This window comes from Primulina tabacum, chromosome 9 (genome assembly GCF_025594145.1).
Source record: "Primulina tabacum isolate GXHZ01 chromosome 9, ASM2559414v2, whole genome shotgun sequence".
In the NCBI taxonomy this organism is placed as follows: domain Eukaryota; kingdom Viridiplantae; phylum Streptophyta; class Magnoliopsida; order Lamiales; family Gesneriaceae; genus Primulina; species Primulina tabacum.
Genome location: NC_134558.1, coordinates 40,956,433 through 40,975,411, shown reverse-complemented (window position 1 = coordinate 40,975,411; position 18,979 = coordinate 40,956,433). Strand labels below are relative to the sequence as shown.

Sequence of the window (18,979 nt, the reverse complement as noted above, 5' to 3'; positions counted from 1 at the left end):
TTACGCTCTGAGTGTTACAAGCAGATATCAGGCGAACCCTGGTCCAATGCATTGGAAGGCCGTGAAAGACATTCTTAAATACTTGAGAAGGACTAAGAACTTGTTCATGGTCTATGGGGGTGGAGAATTGAAATTGGAAGGCTACACTGATTCTAGCTTCCAATGTGACGTAGATGATTCGAAATCGACCTCTAGCTTTGTATTCATGCTTAATGGTGCGGCTGTCTCTTGGAAAGGTTCCAAGCAAGACACCGTTGCGGATTCCACCACTGAAGCTGAATATATTGCTGCATCGGATGCAGCCAAAGAGGTAGTTTGGATGAGGAATTTTGTCCAAGAGTTGGGCGTTATTCCTAATGAAGTTGATCCAGTCCCGTTGTACTGGGACAACACTGGTGCCGAAGCGCAAGCAAAGGAACCAAGGTCTCATCAGCGATCCAAACATGTACTAAGAAAGTTCCACATCATACGGGAGATGGTGGGAAGAGGAGACATATCAGTTGAAAGAGTCCCCTCTGCAGATAATGTTGCTGATCCACTTACAAAGCCCTTGCCAGGACCATTGTTTGAAAAGCATCGCGAAGCAATGGGATTAAAGTTATGGGTAGTTGGCTCTAGGGCAAGTGAGAGATTGTTAGAGTAGATGCCCTGCAAGCCAACGGTTGGCTAGGGAATTTATTGACTCAAATGAAATAAACAATCTTTATTTTAATATAATTTAACTTTTAATGATTTCGTTATACTTTATCTGTATACCCATGCAAACAGCATAGATAAAGTCCTTGATTATGCTTTAATACAAATGAATCGTAATTCGATGTTGAAACTCATTTGTAAACACTGCATATTCTAAATTCGTTCCTAGTCGATTCAGCCGCCTAAAACATGGATAAAGTTCGCTTGAGCTCGAGACTAGCATCTGTGATGTTGTGTACTGCGTTTCTTGGTAAGGGCATAGAGATGTCCAAACATACAGATGGGTAGTCATATGATGATTATACCGAACAACCCTCCTTCGGACTTTCCAAGTGGTTATCATTCATCGAGAAGATAAGTCTGTGGTTATGATTGTACACCATTAGTCCTTACGACCCGGGACAACACTGAGGCTCTATATGCTAGGGCTGTGCTTTGACTCGTTTACCGGCTCCAGGAGAGTCATCAGGTGGCGAGGTTGGGTATAGTTGCGGCACATATAGGAGCCAGTGCATTGTAGTCGGGGATTCACCGCTCACCTACGGGTGTGGATATCCTATGTGATCTGATGAAATAATAGTGCGTGGAATCTCTGGCCAGAGTGCGAGATGTACGTTGGAGAAGGAGTTCTTCAAATAGTACACGCGATGCCACTATTATAGTTGTCACATAGTTATCGAATTATTATGCAACCCTCGATGAACCAATGGTTGCAGATTCGATCGGGATATATGAGATGAAGGGACCGTACTGTACGTTAATCATAATCGACTGGTTCTTGCAGGCACTATCAGGGATACCTAGGGGATCATGGGGCGATGCTACTAGACGCTCTTACCATGATCCGATGGGTGGAATCAGAAATGAGTTCTGACATTCTTAATCAAGGTGTTGATGAAAAGAATGAGGCTAACTAGGGTAAGCCCGAATAAGAATAAATATTATTCTGAATCACAAAGAGTTGTGAACCCACGGCTAGCTGTATCCCTGAACCATTGAGGGTCACACAAGTACTGGATTGTTTGTTCCCGTTGAGAGAATAAATTCAAGGAGTTGAATTTATATTATGATATAGTAAATTCAAGGAGTTGAATTTATGATAATTAAATTTTGAGAAAATAAATTCAAGGAGTTGAATTTATGAGATAGTAAATTCAAGAAGTTGAATTTATGAAATTTGGAGAGAATAAATTCAAAGAGTTGAATTTAAAAAATTTGAGAATTTAATTTATTAAACTCAAATGTTGGGTTTATTAGATATTAATTTTTGAGAAGTATATTTATGGGCTTATAGGAGTACAAGTCCAATATACTTAATAATTAAAGTTTAATGGACTTGGATTAAATTAATTAAACTAGTTAGCTAGACTAACCTAATTAGTTGATCAAGCCCATTAATGTTAATTATATGTATTAAAAGTAAAATCGAGATTGGCAAAAGTTGGCATGCAATTTTAGAATCTTTAATTACCTTAATTAATGAGATTAATTAAGTAAATATAAGATTAGAAAATATAATAAGATTTAGAATCTTATTTTTACGTGCATATGCATCCGAAAAGCTTGAGAAAAAGTTTTAAGAAAAAGGCATAATATTCGAGAATCCCGATTAGCATAAAATAAGAATATTTCATTTACTTAATTAATTGGATTAAGTAAGTTAAATGAAAGATTTGTATTAAAATAAGGATTTCTTATCCTTATCAAAAAGCATGCTTTCGGTGGTTTTGTTTATGATGGTTGCAACAAGAATTGAAGCTCTCAAAAATATTCTCTCACTAATTCTCTCAATAAGGTTCGGCCACTCAAAAGGGTTTTAGGGTGGTGCCGGGTCTTAGGGTGTTTCATCTCTGCGCAAAACATCTTCTAATTTTCTAGTGCAAATTAGAAGAGGAACAAATAATCTGGTCGTGGACCTGATTCGGAGATCGAATAAGGAGGCTCGAAGAAAGTCGTAGGGATTTACAACAAGAGCTACGTCCGCTGATACCGGAGTAGTTGGAGCCAAGTGATTTAATCACCAAAGGTATAATATTCTAACGCCCTATGAATGTTTATGATAAAATCATACGAGCGCCCAAACAATATCTTGAATGTCAAGATCTAAAATTTTTAAATCTTCCGCTGCGTTTGGGCGTGTAGAAAACCGTGATCCAACAGTGGTATCAGAACTAAGGTTTTTCTAAATCGTATGATTTTGATATTGAATAATTTATTTCTAACCACACAAGAAAATTTAGCACCACGAAAATTTATTTCTCTATCTGAATTTATCACTGCAACTAAGTATGAATAAATTTACTAATTTTTTTTACTATATATATTTTATTTTTGGACTTTACATGCAATATTTTTTCAACAATCACAAAAATTGGTAAATTTACTATAATAATGAAATTGATATATAGTTTAAGATGTTTACAGTTTGATTTTAATTTGAGAAATATTTATTTATATTAGTAGTAGTAATTAATAAATAATTAGTGTATTGTATGAATTGGTATGATATTTGGTCAATTTAATAAAAAAATAGTAAATTATTTAATAATAATAATAATGATGAAGATGATGAGCTATCACTACTATTTCGTATTGTTTATCATTTTATTAATTTTTATTGAAATTTATTTTCATAATTTATTTTCCATTTAAAATTTTGAAAAGAAAAAAAAAAGGAAGAAAAATAAAGTCTGATTCCGCACTAACTATTTCATATTGTAAAATGGGAATTGTTCTTAATTTATTATTTATTTTATGAAAAACGACAGCTAATCTTTTATTTGGCTATTTACTTTGATGGAAAATTTATATTCTATTTTTAAGATATATAATTTCAAATTTTAATAATAAACTTGTACGTTTATAAATTAATAAGAGTTTTATGTCCACATAAAAAGGTTTCAAATGAAGGAAAAAAAAAGGCGTCAAGTTTGGAACTTGAGACTTGATACTCCATGGATGGTCTAGCCCAAATGGAAGACAAGCCAAGGTCCAGGTATTCTCTTATAAATACCCATGGATGGTCTAACCCAAATGGAAGACAAGCCCATCAAAGGTCCATATATTCTTCTATATATACCAGGTTTGAGTGCTCAGTTAATTGATTCATTATATTGTTTTCATCAGCACGCTCTCCACTTATATCATCAGTCTCTGACTTGATGGTCTTATTCGTGATTTCATGCTCGGGATAATTTTGAAATCTGCGTCTGAACTAAGGAAACTTGCTGAAATCGAATCCTAAATTTCTCGTGAATATCAAGACTATTTTTAAAAGTTTGAAAGGCCAAATTTCAATTTGGAGAAGGCATTTCAAAAAAAAAAAAATCCGAAGGTTTGGGGGATATTATGAAAAAGAAGATGATTTTTGTGGATGAAAATTGGACAAGTGTTGGGTTGGATTGTGTTTCTGGAGTTTGAAAGACAAGTGGCGGTGGTACGTACAATACTAATTTTCAGAAAAGACGGGTCCAGTGACACGTTCATACGCTATATAAATTTTCTTTTTTACTTGAAAATATTTTGAATTTTCTGCACCAAGATTAATTTTGTATAGTGATTTTCTGTATTGTGATGTCAATTCACATTAATTTAATTCATGGCGACTGTTACTTAAAAGTTAAAAAATCTAATAATTAAACCTACAATCAAACCTTTATAAATAATAATTAATTTTAAAAAGATTTTTGAAATCAGAAATCATATAATCTCAGATTGTTGACCTTAATTTTTTTCGTAATTTTTCAGTACATTTCAAAACAAAATCCATACTAATGACATTTGAATTTGGATTTTGTTAAAATTTAATGAAATCAATGACAGAGTAGGTTGATTTTTTTTTTCCATGAAATTGAAAATTCTTATAAATATAACAGTTTGATGTCTAATTTTCAAAAAAAAAAATGTTGAAATGATCAATTTCAAATTACAATTATATATTTTACATTATATCATAAGTGACAATAAACAATCTACAAAAGAAATCTACGATTTTCTCAGTGATTGCAACATTTTCTACATTAGATTACATATCAAACAAATTACCTGAAGTAGATTATATCGTCTTACAAGCTATAAAAAGTGGAATAGGTATAGAGAAAATTAAAATAAAATTTGCATAAAAAATGACCAAGGGCCTAGTTCCTTTACTCTTGATCACGCAATTATTTTTCTTTCTCCCCTTGATCGATGCATCAATATTCACGAATCCTAAATACCATGTCAATGTTCTCGATGATATCTTACCTGAAAATTCCTCAAAATTCGATGTTCATTGTGCATCAGGAGACGATGAAATTGGAAATTTTACGCTCTATCATTCACAATACATTCAATGGAAATTTCGGGTGAATTATTGGAGTACGACTCTATTCTTCTGTCATTTTTGGTGGGGTAAATATCAGAGATCTTTTGAAGTGTTTAACGCTAAATGGAAAAATTTATGCAAATCCGAAGGCTCGGGTAAACCAAATTTGTGCCATTGGATTGTTAAAAATGATGGGTTTTATTTAACAAAAAAAGAGAATTATAGCCCTCCCGACTTGGAAAGGAAGTATGCTTGGGAATCTTGATATTTTACAATGCATTAAAAATAAGTGTGACGTTAGATGAATTATAGCTCTACTTTTTAATTTTTTTAAAAAATGTGTATGTACTTATATATGCTAATACAATATTGTGACATGATTTTTTTTTTTTATTTGGGAATATATATAAATTCATTTATATGGAGAATAACAACGTACTGGTCAATAAATATCAGAAATACACAAATACTAAAACAAGAGGATTCCAAGACTTGTTTCGTAGCATAAATAGTAATTACGAGATACTGGCATCAATTTTATTTAATATTTTGAGAGAGTTTTCTGTTAAGTATATCATTGTAATAGTAAAATATACTAAATGGCATTTGTTGAGGTAAAATAGGAAAAATATCTCTACGTACCATTTGCAAATTAATTGGGTAATTATGGGTTCTTGGCAAGTTTTCAGCTATAAAAACATATCCGCTAATTATCATCATCGATCGTCCTATACTAAATTGAATCATCAAATTATTTTACAAAATGAACAAATATTTTACCTGTTTTTTAACCATATTTATCGCGAAACGTCTCTTTGTGCACGGTGTATCCACAAATGTGAAGAGTATCGGGTTTCTTCAAAATTATGAAGTTCACATCATTAGACGATTTACAAATGATTTGGATGAGTTAGTTGTCCGGTGCGAGTCCGGAGACGATGATCTTGGAGAACATTATTTGGATACGGGTGACGATTTTCATTGGAGATTTAGGGTCAATTTCTTCAAGTCCACCCTCTTCTTCTGCCATGTGAAATGGGGTGAATTGGAACAAAGATTCAATGCTTTTGACACTGATTATATAAGTTTCAAGTGTGAGGAAACTTCCAAGTGTTTTTGGTCATTGAGTGAAGAGGGAATCTATTTTAGTTGTGACGATGAAAATTATGTGAAAATGTATGGGTGGTCATGATAAATAAATAAGCTGATTCCCGATTATAATTTGAACGTGGGTTCGAAAATTGAGGATCGTCCAAATATTTTACGTCCACCCTAAATCATTAATATTAACCCAAATCCAAATCAATATCTATTCGAGCTTGTCCAAGATGTTAGGGGTTTTCCAATTATAATAGTTGGAGTTGATAAAAATCAGTAGGGAAAATTATAAAATCATCTTTTATTATTTTGTCATTTTATCGATCAACTCATAGTTTTAATCTACTAACTTATTTGTTTTTTTTTTTTCTCTTTTTTGCAATTTTATTTTATCCTTCATTGGAGCATGTCAGCAATGTATGTTTGTCACATTAACATTTTTCAATGAAAAATATTCAAGTTAAAAAATATAATTTTCTCATAAACTCTCTCTTTTGGGCCAAAAAATAATAACCAAACTCATCGTTTGGTACTAATAATAACATCATAAGACACAATCTATAAATGTGTCGATAACTTGCAAAGAATGTTGCCGACTTCCACCAAATCCAATTCCTGATCTATATAATCTTCCCATTGCAAATTAAGCCACAGTTTGTTTACTTACTCAAAGAGAACACACCAAAAACCCAATAATACATCACCTAACCATTTCCCATACTACATGCAATCTTATCATGAATATATATATCTATGTATGTATGTGTGTGTGTGTGTAAACTAGCTAGTTAGCAAAGTTCACGCGTTGGCAAAAAAAAAAAAAAGTGGTGTGAAGACAAAATCAAGGGTGCAAATACAGCTAGAGGAAAACAGCTCAAAGTAGTGTGTGGCGCCATTCGTTATCATTTGGTCAAAGAAGGAATGGCTCCTTTAGCCAACCTCTACTTTTGGAAGCATATATATATATATATATGAAGATATATTTTGAGGAAATTTGTTAAAATCATATTGATCCTTAAAGTATCTCCAAATTCAAGTTATTTGCACCTTAAAATGAATTTTTTTAGTTAGTTGGCTGTTGTCTTAATGAAAAAATATAAAAGTGATTCATCTCCATTTGTATCAAATCTTTATTTCGGTTAACTCAAATTGTATCACTTTAACTCATAAAAAATAAACAAATATATTACATTTTAATTAATTATTACTGATCACTTCTGCTGTTAATTAAGCAGTAATCAAACGTTAAAAAAAATGGGCAAATTAACCTCGAGCACCTCCCAATCCCCCAACGGTCAGTAATGAAATAATCATGCATTTTATTGAAAGATATTTAAAAAAACATCAAATATAATATTGCCATGAAATTAATTAACATATATATTTGTTTAAGGACAAAGGTCAACCTAATTGGCTCCGATTCAACCTATCTTGTCTTATTTTACTTGTCCATATTGCTTTAACCTTTGATTCTTCAAAGACACTCTAAAATTATTTTTTAATTCTACCAAAAAAAAATCAGTAAAAATTATAATTATGTGATATTCTCGATTTGTTTATCAAACTCCACGGTGAGTCATGAGCTAGCTAGGTTTCAATTTATTTTAGAATCTAGAATCTAATTATATATAGTACATGTATAATTCTATGTATATTATTTATAATTATATATAACAAGACTTTTAAAAGGTAATCAAGAAAAGTGACTTAGATTAGCTAGCCATGATTACTTTTTTAACGTGCTCATGAAGCTTTTATCATATATAAATATATATTTTTAATTAGTTGAAAATAAATAAAGTTGTGACCAAAAGGGGTTGTTAAATATGTTCTCTAATCTTTTCTTGTAGCGATAATCGTGGCAAATACTATTTAAATTATCAAAATTAAAGGGTTGGTTTTTCATGCTGAGTTAAGTGAGTGTCTCTGTGATTTTCTTTCCATTTGCAGTGAGAGTAGTCGGTATAATTGAAGCAGCCAATTAACAAAGAGAAGGTCAGCAATATCATTTAATATATACTTGAAGTTGCCATTTCTTATGCTCCATTGGGAAGTTTCCATTTGAACATCAACAAAATTATGTGTGCTTCTTCTTTAACAATTTAGACTATAGTAGTTGGTTGCTTTTTCATTGAAAAACAATGCACAAGTTATTTCAAATTGTCGAGTCTTGAAACTCTTGACAAAGGGTTTAATATTCTTGTAAGTTACTCTTCAAGGTTCCCTTTCTACAATCCCTCTTTTGTTTCTTTTCACATGGGAAATGGTTTTCTTTTTAAATTAATGATTTTCGGATATTATGTACAAAATTTCTAAAAATTCATTTTGAGATTAGTACTGTTGCACCAATGATTTTGTTGTGACGAAGCAACCTATTCTTTGCTTGACAATAACTTGTCTTTCGACATATATGCTTTTCTTGCTGGATACTTGGTTAGGTAGATGAAGGAAACCTGACTTTCTTTCCTAGGCAATTCATTTTCACATTACTGCTCTAATTGGATCGTTGACAAATCGTCAAATTTCTTGGATTTGACAGCTTAAATCTTTCCCAAATATAATTGTGTAAGGTAAAAAAAATTGGTCACACAATATACACCTCAAGATTTATGGAAAGTGGTTTCACTTAGCTTAGTAAGAAGTTGGTTCAAGTCCCTGGTAAGTCGAGCGGAACTTTTACAAGAATGTGAGTACGTATAACTATTTTGAATTTTCTTGAAAATAGGTGAATGTGTGTACATGTATAGGTGAATGTTTTGTGAGAGTACATAGTTTTTATCCTCAGGATGGGTGAAATTGGTGGAAATGTTGAGCAACCAATGGCAGAAATCTCATCAAATAACGGAGAATTTGTAGATTATCATCAAACATCAATGGAGAAGAAACTGCAATTTGCAGAAATGAAGAAGAAATCTTTGCACGCCCGTTATGCCTACGGAGTCATTTTTTTGTTGACGAATGTCATAGCTTGGCTTTTTCGAGATTATGGCGAAAGGATTTTGCCTATGTTGCCCTGTAAGTTATTCCTCCCTATATTGCCAAGGAAACTTTTTAAAGGATTTTGGCTGCTCAGCCAAATTATCATGTAACTTGCCCAAAAATACTCACTCCATGAGAAAAATGGCCGTATTGACAGAGAACTAACATTTTGATCCTCTTCTACTTTGAAAAACATGCATCATGACCTTACATTTCAAGAACTTACATCTAAACTTTCATGGACTATATTTCATTTTTCTGGGACGCCATATCTGATATTATTTGATACAGACTCCAGAGCATGTGGTGCAGAGGAAAAAGATTGTTTCCATACAATGGGAGTGCTTCGTGTGAGCTTAGGATGTTTCGTATCCTTCTTTGTAATGGCGCCGTGATAATGCGAACAAAATCGATAGAAATACTGTTTTTCTTGACATATGATTTAGATATTCTTCTTTGTTATGCTCGTTACAACATGTAACACCAAGAAACTGAACCAAGTTCGCAATTCTTGGCATTCGGGATGGTGGGCTCTTAAGTCCGTTCTCTTGATTATTGCTATCGTTATTCCGTTTTTCATCCCCTCAGATTATATTCAAATATACGGTATGTTTTCGTCATATTAAGATCGAGAGTGCTTGGAGTTATGATATTAATACTTTTTTTTTCACTCGTTTTAATGTCATAAAAATAAGGTCAGATCTGTATTTTGCAGGTGAAATTTGTCGTGTCGGTGCAGGGTAATATTGTATTTCCTTTTCTTTTTCATTATTTAACATGAAAATTCAATTAATAATTTATTGGCTTTAAATTTTGAAAAAAAAATTAATAGAATTGAACTTGACATGTTGCAGGATTTTCCTGATTCTCCAGCTCATAAGTGTAATTGAGTTTATTACTTGGTGGAATAATTACTGGATGTCCGATGACACGAAGAAATCAAGGTTGCTACCACCTTCACTTTTACGACATAGATAAAAATAATAATAATAATAAAGTTATTTTCACATTTTCTACTTATTTGTATATTATATTGACCACTATCGAGTGGCAATGGAACCCAAAATCGAAATTAGTTTATTTTACATCGAAGAAACTTGTAGAAATTTTGGGCGAAAAGGGAACTAAGAACGCCATTCAATGATATTTTTCGTAAATTGTAAATACTGCAGCTGTTCCATTGGGCTATTCATGTCAACAATCTTCTATGTTGCTTCTGTTGGTGGCATTGTGGTGATGTATGTATTTTATGCCTCCAAAACTTCCTGTTCTCTCAACATATTTTTCATCTCTTGGACCGCGGTTCTTCTTATCGTGATGATGGTTATATCACTGCATTCTAAGGTACATTTCTTTCTCAAAATTTACCATCAAAGATCACTAATATTCTCGAAATGTTTCAAGAATTTAGCCCACATGGGCAACCTGGATTCTACAATCTTGATTAAGACCACAAACTCGGTAAACCTCGAAGAGGTGAAACTTGAATATTGTTTAGAACTTACAAATCTAGTTTTCCAGAAAAGAAAACAACTGGCTTTACTCATCTTCCTGATTGATCAGCTCTCAGTATTCCGAATCTTACTCGCAACTGTTTGACATGTTTAAGACAGGTGAATAGAGGACTTCTGTCTTCAGGGATTATGGCGTCTTATATTGTGTTCCTCTGCTGGACTGCCATCAGAAGGTGACTAACATAAAATTCGCATTTTCAAAGGCCAGAGCTACTCTCCTAATTTCAGATCAATAATAAACTCACTGACATAATGAAACTCACCATTACTCCTGCCACCACATACACACCACCTCTGTGTTGCGTTCAACCATTGTTATCGGTATGCATGCTAAAAAGGACAACTTTTATTTATAAGTGCTTAAAGGTAATAGAAGCATGAAGTTTCGTGATTTACCATAACCACCATGCTATTTACACTCCTAACCTTTTTTTTACAGCGAGCCCACCAGTGAAAAATGCAGCCATCAAAAGCAAGATACTGGACATGGTGGTTGGTCTACTATAGTGGTAAGAATTCACGTTCAATTCAGTCCATTTCCTTTTTCACCCAGAAATTTTTCTTTCAAAATACTCAATCAAGATATTTTAAATGTCTCTGTTTCTGCTGCTGCTTCCAGGGATTTGTCATTGCTATATGCGCAATTGTAATCGCAACCTTTTCAACAGGGATAGACTCAAAAACGTTTCAGGTGATTTAAGCTTCAAACAACAAAAGTACATTAACAAGAAAATATATGAGCGAAATTCTACCTAGTTTCTCATAAATGTTGAGTCATGTCCAAGTGTTGACATCTACATTTACTATAGAGATACGATCTTCCTTCTCATCCGATAGTTGGATCGATTACTTTCCTTCTCGAGTGACTGATTTGCTTCCAGAAGCTGAAGGGAAGAAAGAAAAGATTCAGAAGGAAATTGAGCGAGAATACGGAGACAGGAGAGGGAAAATGTTTTTATGTTTTTTTGGGTTCTCCGTGATTTCTATAAAGCATTACTAAATATTCTCACAAGTAGTGACGTCTAATTGCCTAAACATTACTAACTAAAATTCCTTACCATGTATGTTTGGAAGAAATTTGAAAGAATATGCATAAATTTTCCTCTTTTAAGGTTGTCATGGGATTTGTTTCGGTTTTTTCAGTTTCGTAGAGATGAAGTACAGTTACAAGAAGATGATATCCGATATCACTATGGATTCTTTCACCTCGTATTTTCTTTGGGCGCAATGTACTTCGCGATGCTATTCATCAGTTGGAACTTAAGCAGCTTAACAAGAAAGTATGCCGCTCACAAATTGGTGTATTTTTGTATAGATTAAAGATTTTTTTTAAAAAAATGAAAAAGGTGGACAAATCGACTCACTTCTCACTGATTCTGCTCATTTCATACCTAATATTTGCTAATTTTCATTGTAATTTCAGATGGAGCATCGATGTGGGATGGGCTAGTACATGGGTGAAGATTGTAAATGAATGGTTTGCAGCCACAATATACAGTGAGTAGCTATGCCTATTTTCCAGAGGGTTTCTTTTAATTAAAAAGAAAAAAAGAAAACAAAAGGAAAAGGGATCGAATCCTTTTACATGTAAATCGAACTCACAACAAAATGATAGCCACAGGAATCGAGTTTTTTTGTTTCCTTCATCAAACCATGATACCCACGCTGTAAGAACCCATGAAACACCCAAAAGTACTAAGATCATCGGGTGATGGAATTAGAAAAGTCTGATACAGAACTGAAGAAACCTTTAGCAAGCAAAGATAGTGTTACACATGAAAAATGACTTTACTAGACTATAGACAAAGAGACATTATTACCATGACATTTGATTTATCATAAAAAATATATTTTCAAGCTTTTCTATGAAAAGCCATATTAAACTAAGCACTAATTACAGTTCACCCCAGCAGCTCAGCATTTATATATTGATTATGAAATCTCTGGTTTTACAACTAATCATTACCATCATACAGTGTGGAAGTTGATTTTCCCTGTCTTGAGACAACATAAAGTCATGAGTCGTGAAGATGCTATGGAGGAAGCGGACAAGTCTATTGCAGCATGATTTTGTTCTCTTATGCACAATGTTACCATGTATCATGCAAATCTTTTACGACACTTTGTTAGAAGAGAGCTTTTGACCAACAGAGAGAACAATACAACAGAGGATGATGCACAAAGTGTTGTAATAGATTTGAAACGACTAAATACATAGCCTATTCTTTATTTCTTGTATCCTTTAGGTGATCCAGATGTCAATTTCCATATTTCAACATTGAATGTGAAGATAATATTTTTCTATAAACCAACTCCATGGTCAAGAAAATTTTACACATGCCCAATTGATATATTTGAGAATAAAAACATACCAAATATGCGATTTCACATACTTTCAATGTTTACTCGTTGAAGCAATGTAGCTTGATCGAGCCAATACAATGCATCGATCAAGTGCATTCGTAAAGAAGCTGGACCTTTAGCCAGATTCATGCCTATCTCACTGGCAACCCCAAATACAGAAAGTGCAGATGCCGTGGCTTCAAATGGCCGTGATGGGTCGATTGCTACAAAAGCAGCAATTAGCGCAGTGACAGAACACCCTGTTCCCGTAATCTTTTGCAACATTGAAACCCCGTTTTTAGCACCAACTACCCGATGACCATCTGTAATGAAGTCAACGGCCCCTGATATGGCAACTATACTTCCACTACTTTTAGCCAGGGATTTTGCTGCCTCCACAGCATCTAATGATTCGTGTGTGCTGTCCACGCCCTACGAAAAAACAAGAAAAATGAAAGGTTGGTTAGGCAGTTAGCCTAAGGGAGCGGGATCAAACTAAAAGTAAAAAAATATATATAACGTACGAAGTGTAGAAAATCACGTGTTTCTCCTATTTGTATATGAAAATTCCATTCGTTCATAAAAAATCAAGAAGTATCAAGCACTGGAACAGCAACAATCAAGCTACAAATTTTGAATTATTTCTCTTATATACTACTAGTCCTCAGATGACATTAAAATCAAGCTCGATTACAAGTTGAAATTTCTTGCACTCGCTTGTTGTTTTTGATTCAGTGATCATGAGTATAGATGCATTTAGGCTTGAACTCATGTAAATCGATCGAATGGACAATTATTTTAGCGCAAAAATAAATAACAAAATCTAACACCAAAGACTTGAAAACCAAAAACTTGAGATCATACCTTGGAAGTATCATCCAGGGAGCCTTTAAAAAGAGACATAATCTCAGATCCATTCCCCCTGATCACGGTAGGCCTCATCTTCAACAGCTCCAAACAAGTACTTAACCGGAAACCAGAAGCTCCGGCAGCCACAGGGTCCAACACCCAAGGCCTACCGCTGTCATGCGCCAGCATGGCCGCAAGCTTCATCGCCGGTATCCAGCCCGGCGTGAGCGTTCCGACGTTAATGTAAAGCGCGTGGGTCTTCGGGGCGAAGTCTGGGATCTCTTCGATAGAGTGTATCATCGCCGGAGAAGCCCCGGCGGAGATGAGAAGGTTTGCGACGAAATCCACGGAGACGAAGTTGGTGATACACTGGATTAGCGGAGATGTTTCGCGTACGGATTTCAGGTGGGCCCATGCTTGTGGGGCCCAATTATCCCCGATATTTTTTGGATCTTCTTCGATTCTGTCAGCCATTGTTGTGTTGTCTCAGAATGACAGTATCTATGTAATATCAAAAATCTGAATTGGATGCGAGAGAAAGAGGATAACACGACAATGTGTGTGTCTGTATGGTGTACAAGGGATGCCCAAATTTGACCGACACAATTCAACCATGTTATTTGCTAATGGGCCCTCTATAATTTCAGTAATTCATGAATGGCCCCAATAGTTTCATACTAATAATTTGTCTTTTTTTTTTTTAATCAAACTAACTCTGTCGATTATTTCATAATTGTATAAAATGAAATTAATCTCCGTACAAGTTAGAAACACTTAGACTATTTGTCTGGTAGTTCATCTAATCTAATCCCAAAAAGTGAGATATCGGGTTCGAAAGTAACAATCACATTTGCCCAACTCAAAAAATAAATAAATAATTGAATATTTTTTTACTGCTATGCTATTTCAATTCCGCGAAACTATGCCCTTCCTTATCTTTCCAACAATCTCAAAACATATCTTATCCAAAAAAGAAAAAGGAAAGAAAAGAAAAAGAAAAAGAAAAAGAAAATCTCATAACATGTGGAGTATCTTTTAATATTTTTTTCCACAAATAATTCATCTCAAGGATTTTTACGTTTATGATTAATGATATTTATTGCACGTGACAAATAAACCCGTGTTATTATCTATTTATCTGATTTGATAATAACGTATAATTTTTTTAAATAAAAAATCAGCCATAATTATATTATTATTTTTAATTCTTTCGACTATTAATAAATTATGTATACATGGAATGGTTGTTTGCATAATAAATCAGCCGCACAGGAATCAAATCAGCAATAATAAATGCGTAGGAAACTACTGGAAATATAAATATATTTAACATTTATTATTATTTTTATCCATTGGTTTATTATTATATAGAGAAACACACCAAAAAGAGAGAAATCCTGAGGAAATGGAGCTTTTGAACGGATTCGAAGAGGCTTTAATGATTGACGACAACTTTCTTTTTAATTTTACTGACAGCAGCTCTACCTTCAACTATGGCGTTTCTGATTCTTCGTCGACGGCGTTTGGGCCTGCAACTCAGAACGATTCATTTCCCGTAAGTTCCTCACATATATTAATGTTATGTACGGGAACTAGCTAGGGTTTCTCTCGCTTAGAGTTGAAAATAAAACTGGAAACTTTTTTCCACAACCCGCGTGCTTGTACTTGAGGCATGAAACCGGAGGAATTACTCCGATTCCGATAACTTCCCTGCAGTGGTTTTGTTGTGAACCGGACGAATGATTGGAGTCGGAGTTGCCGGCGCATGTTCCTGTAATTAGGTTGACGAATCTGACCTTGGTAAACCTAGACAGGGATTCGAGTCTTTGGGATATAATTTTATTTTGGCGGGGTATTATTGGGAATGGCAATTAGTTGGACAAGTCAACACAATTCTCTATTATTATTGGTACATCGTGCGTCACCACATAAATTAGCTGTTCAATTGATATAATATTCAAACGATAAATAAATAAATTTATTTTCTTCTTTTTAAAATCCCATATGCCACATCTAGTCAAATCAGTCTTCTTCACCACAAAAAATAGCTCTCAACTGAAAAATAAAAATAATTCCAAATATTAATAAATAGTTTTGTGGGAAATTTTATATAAGAATTTTTTTATGTTCGATATCGAATTTGCTTTGATTTGTTTTGATATACTCTTTGAAAATTGATAAATTTAGGTGCTGCCCAAATTTTTATTATTTTGTTCTTTTTTGGAAATAGCATTGTTTTACTCAGAAGGCATCAAAATTTATTACTAAAATATTTTTTTAAAAAACATAAGTTTAAATATAAAATTGTACGTGATAAAAAATAATAATAATAACGCGACGCATGTTCATGTTCTGAAAAATGAAGTACCAAGAAGTTCTCTTTCATCAACTTATGGCTTATATGTTTTTCAGGATCCTGTGGAGGATTTGGAATGGTTGATGGACAAAGACGCCTTCCCGACGTTGGAGAGTTGCTACGGGGTGTTATCCGACGACTCAGACTTCATGCCAATGCCAAACCACTTAAGCCCTATATCCGTGCTCGACACCATCAAAACCAATGGTGACGGCTATAACAATCTCAACGTGCCCATTAACCATCCAAAGGGCATCCGGAGCAACAAAAGACGTAGACGAACGGCGGGCTATGGTGTTCTGCCAAGCCAGCATTGCCTGTGGTCGAACCACTCAAAAGCCCCGGTCAGTCAGGAGTCGGGGCTTTTGGGAAGGAGGTGCCAACATTGCTTAGTCGACAAGACACCACAGTGGCGGGCAGGTCCTATGGGAGCAAAGACATTGTGCAATGCCTGTGGCGTTCGGTACAAGTCGGGTCGATTGCACCCCGAGTATCGACCTGCTTGTAGCCCTACATTTTCGAGTCTTGTGCATTCGAATTCTCATAAGAAGGTGCTGGAGATGAGGATGAAGAAGCGGGGGGATTGATGGAGATTTTGGGTAGTTTTAGTTACATTTTTTTTAGTATAGGGTTTTATGATTTGTTTATTTTAAATTAAACATGTGTTAGGGTTTATGTGTAACTGGACTTGATGGTTAGTTGTCAAGGTGATTTAATTTTAGCTTCTCTTTTGTCATACATTCAATCCGCTTAATTAAGTAAAAGGATTTTATTTGATTTGAAAATTAGATATTAATTTTGTAGTAGATTTTAAAATTGTTCATAATTGCAATTAAAAATTGTATTTTAGTAGCTTACGCTCCATTCAAATACGATGTGTATGCTTAGATAATTTAAATATAAATCCAATTAATTATAAAAAAAAATATTATACAAACACGCAACACATACATCAATCAATGTACTAATATTTTATGATACATGAGATATCTATAACAACTACTTTTGTTCACGGTATAATTTTTTATAAACAAAAAAATACTCATATATATAAGATGACAAAAATATTTAATATACATTTAATTTTTAAAAACTATGATAAAAATCTATTTTAGTTAATTTATGATTATTTATGATTTATATATCGTACACGCGAACACGGGTTTTGTGTGGGAAAAGACGTTTATTTTCGCCGAATTGTGCTTCATTTTTCCTGAAAATTTGTTGCCCCTGAGAAGAGACAAACACGAACATAAGAAATATTGGACTAAATACAAAAGGTAAGGCCATGAGAATAATTGTGATGATATTGTACTTCGCACGGAATATTGCGTATTATAGTCCAAATGAAATTGTGATTTCTTCTCTTGGTTAATGTTAATTTAAGGTGATTTCTTCATTTAATTCTAATGTCATGGGGTTTTAATGGCTTTGTCACTTTTGCATTAATTTTAGTCACTATTGAATGATGCATTATCCCATGATGCAAACATGAAATTTTGTTGAATAGAAAATTAATGACTTGATTTTCACTAATAAGCAAAAATGTCAACTCTAATACAGTAGTAAGTTAGAGGTAAATTAATAATGGAAAAGGCTAGCAGTAAATCTAGCCCCAATGTCGAGAATGTGCGTCGCATTTTTTTTTGGTCACATGGCTGTCAATTTGGTAAAATGTGTTTCAACTATTTAATGTTTGGAATCACATGAAATTTCCCTCTAAATAGACGTGAGTCTTACAAATTAATGAACTTTTCTCTAATAATTATTTACAAATTAAAAGAAGCAACTAGCATTGGCCAAATTCGGGAGGATACATACACCATTATTAGAGCCCGATTTTATATTTATATGTGTGTGTGTGTGTGTGTGTTTCTCATTTTTAATCATTTATGTTTTTTCTATGGATCTCATTTATGATAATAAATAAAAATAATCGGATGTAACTATAAGATTATACCGTCAAGCTAATATATCATCAATCATATTTTTCTTATTGTTCAATATTAGGTCTTCATTTGTCATATTAGGTCAAATATGAATTTGATCAAAAGTTCGGGTACTATCTGTCAATATAGGGTAAGTATTATATGAGACGGTCTCATGTATTTATATCTATTAAACGAGTCGATTCGATCTATACTTGGAGTGAATGATAATATTTTTTATGAGTCAGATCGAGCAGGAGATCTGTCTTACAAAATTATTTTGTGAGACAATTTCGTATAAATTTTTGTGATATATATATATACACGAAAACTCCTACGAGACTGTCTTACGTGTCAATTTTGTGATAGGAGTGTTATATTCGACTCGATCCATCAAAAATATTATTTTATAATAAAAAATTACTTTTCATTTTGAATACAAGCATAATCGAACTATCTCACATCTTACGAAAGAGGTATTATGTATATATGAAATTTGTCATATGCGACAAATATGATTAAATTGATTTAATATTTTACAAATCAAGATGTTTCGGAAATGGAATTAATACTTTTTCATATGTAGCGCATGAGAGTGTGTGCCAGTCTTGTCATTCGGTGTCGAAAGGAACAAAACATGAGATACCTATACGGCCCAAACAACTGATAACTAAGTTATCCCAAATAGTATCATGTTCGCAAGTGGCAATAAAAGTAGGATACGACAAGTTGAACGAAATCATGGGTGGTGTGGTGCTTCCCTTTTTATTATTTTTTCCCTGGAAAAAATAAACGCAATTTAAGTGAAACTTTTAATAAAAAATTTAAAAATATATATGACATTTGTAAGCATCTATAATGGTCGGGTTGTGGTAATCTTTCGCTCGAATTTGAGTGCATGTAATTAAAT

At 33.5% G+C, this 18,979-nt stretch overlaps 3 protein-coding genes across 15 annotated transcripts; 2 read left to right on the top strand and 1 right to left on the bottom strand.

Annotated features, from left to right (window-relative positions):
- Positions 1-7,902: 7,902 nt before the first annotated feature.
- On the top strand, positions 7,903-12,831 carry LOC142556280 (uncharacterized). Of its 7 annotated transcripts, XM_075667694.1 has the most exons (14): positions 7,903-8,095; positions 8,539-8,786; positions 8,886-9,115; positions 9,371-9,447; positions 9,526-9,685; positions 9,795-9,819; positions 9,934-10,023; positions 10,252-10,423; positions 10,693-10,766; positions 11,033-11,102; positions 11,213-11,284; positions 11,737-11,873; positions 12,017-12,090; positions 12,570-12,831. In XM_075667694.1, coding segments are annotated over exons 2-14 (1,275 nt in total). In that variant the 5' UTR covers positions 7,903-8,095; positions 8,539-8,784; the 3' UTR covers positions 12,662-12,831. The 7 variants fall into 7 exon arrangements, with proteins under 7 accessions (XP_075523809.1, XP_075523813.1, XP_075523814.1 ...); XM_075667698.1 differs by lacking the exon at positions 8,539-8,786; XM_075667699.1 differs by lacking the exons at positions 7,903-8,095; positions 8,539-8,786 and adding an exon at positions 8,112-8,302.
- Positions 10,438-14,350, bottom strand: LOC142556281 (hydroxyethylthiazole kinase). Of its 7 annotated transcripts, XR_012822583.1 has the most exons (6): positions 13,801-14,350; positions 12,987-13,368; positions 11,346-11,477; positions 11,020-11,250; positions 10,857-10,923; positions 10,438-10,753 (listed from the first exon to the last, which is right to left on the bottom strand). XR_012822583.1 is itself a non-coding variant. In XM_075667702.1 (3 exons), exons 1-3 carry the CDS (start codon positions 14,257-14,259, stop codon positions 10,731-10,733), a joined length of 864 nt encoding a protein of 287 aa, XP_075523817.1. In that variant the 5' UTR covers positions 14,260-14,350; the 3' UTR covers positions 10,444-10,730. The 7 variants fall into 7 exon arrangements, 5 of the variants coding, with proteins under 5 accessions (XP_075523817.1, XP_075523815.1, XP_075523818.1 ...); XR_012822584.1 differs by lacking the exons at positions 10,438-10,753; positions 10,857-10,923; positions 11,020-11,250 and adding an exon at positions 12,196-12,320 and having other exon boundaries at positions 11,311-11,477; XM_075667702.1 differs by lacking the exons at positions 10,857-10,923; positions 11,020-11,250; positions 11,346-11,477 and having other exon boundaries at positions 10,444-10,753.
- Positions 14,351-15,055: 705 nt separating this feature from the next.
- On the top strand, positions 15,056-16,867 carry LOC142556777 (GATA transcription factor 1-like). The gene is made up of 2 exons (XM_075668264.1): positions 15,056-15,340; positions 16,198-16,867. Exons 1-2 carry the CDS (start codon positions 15,191-15,193, stop codon positions 16,726-16,728), a joined length of 681 nt encoding a protein of 226 aa, XP_075524379.1. The 5' UTR covers positions 15,056-15,190; the 3' UTR covers positions 16,729-16,867.
- The last annotated feature ends 2,112 nt before the right edge of the window (positions 16,868-18,979 follow it).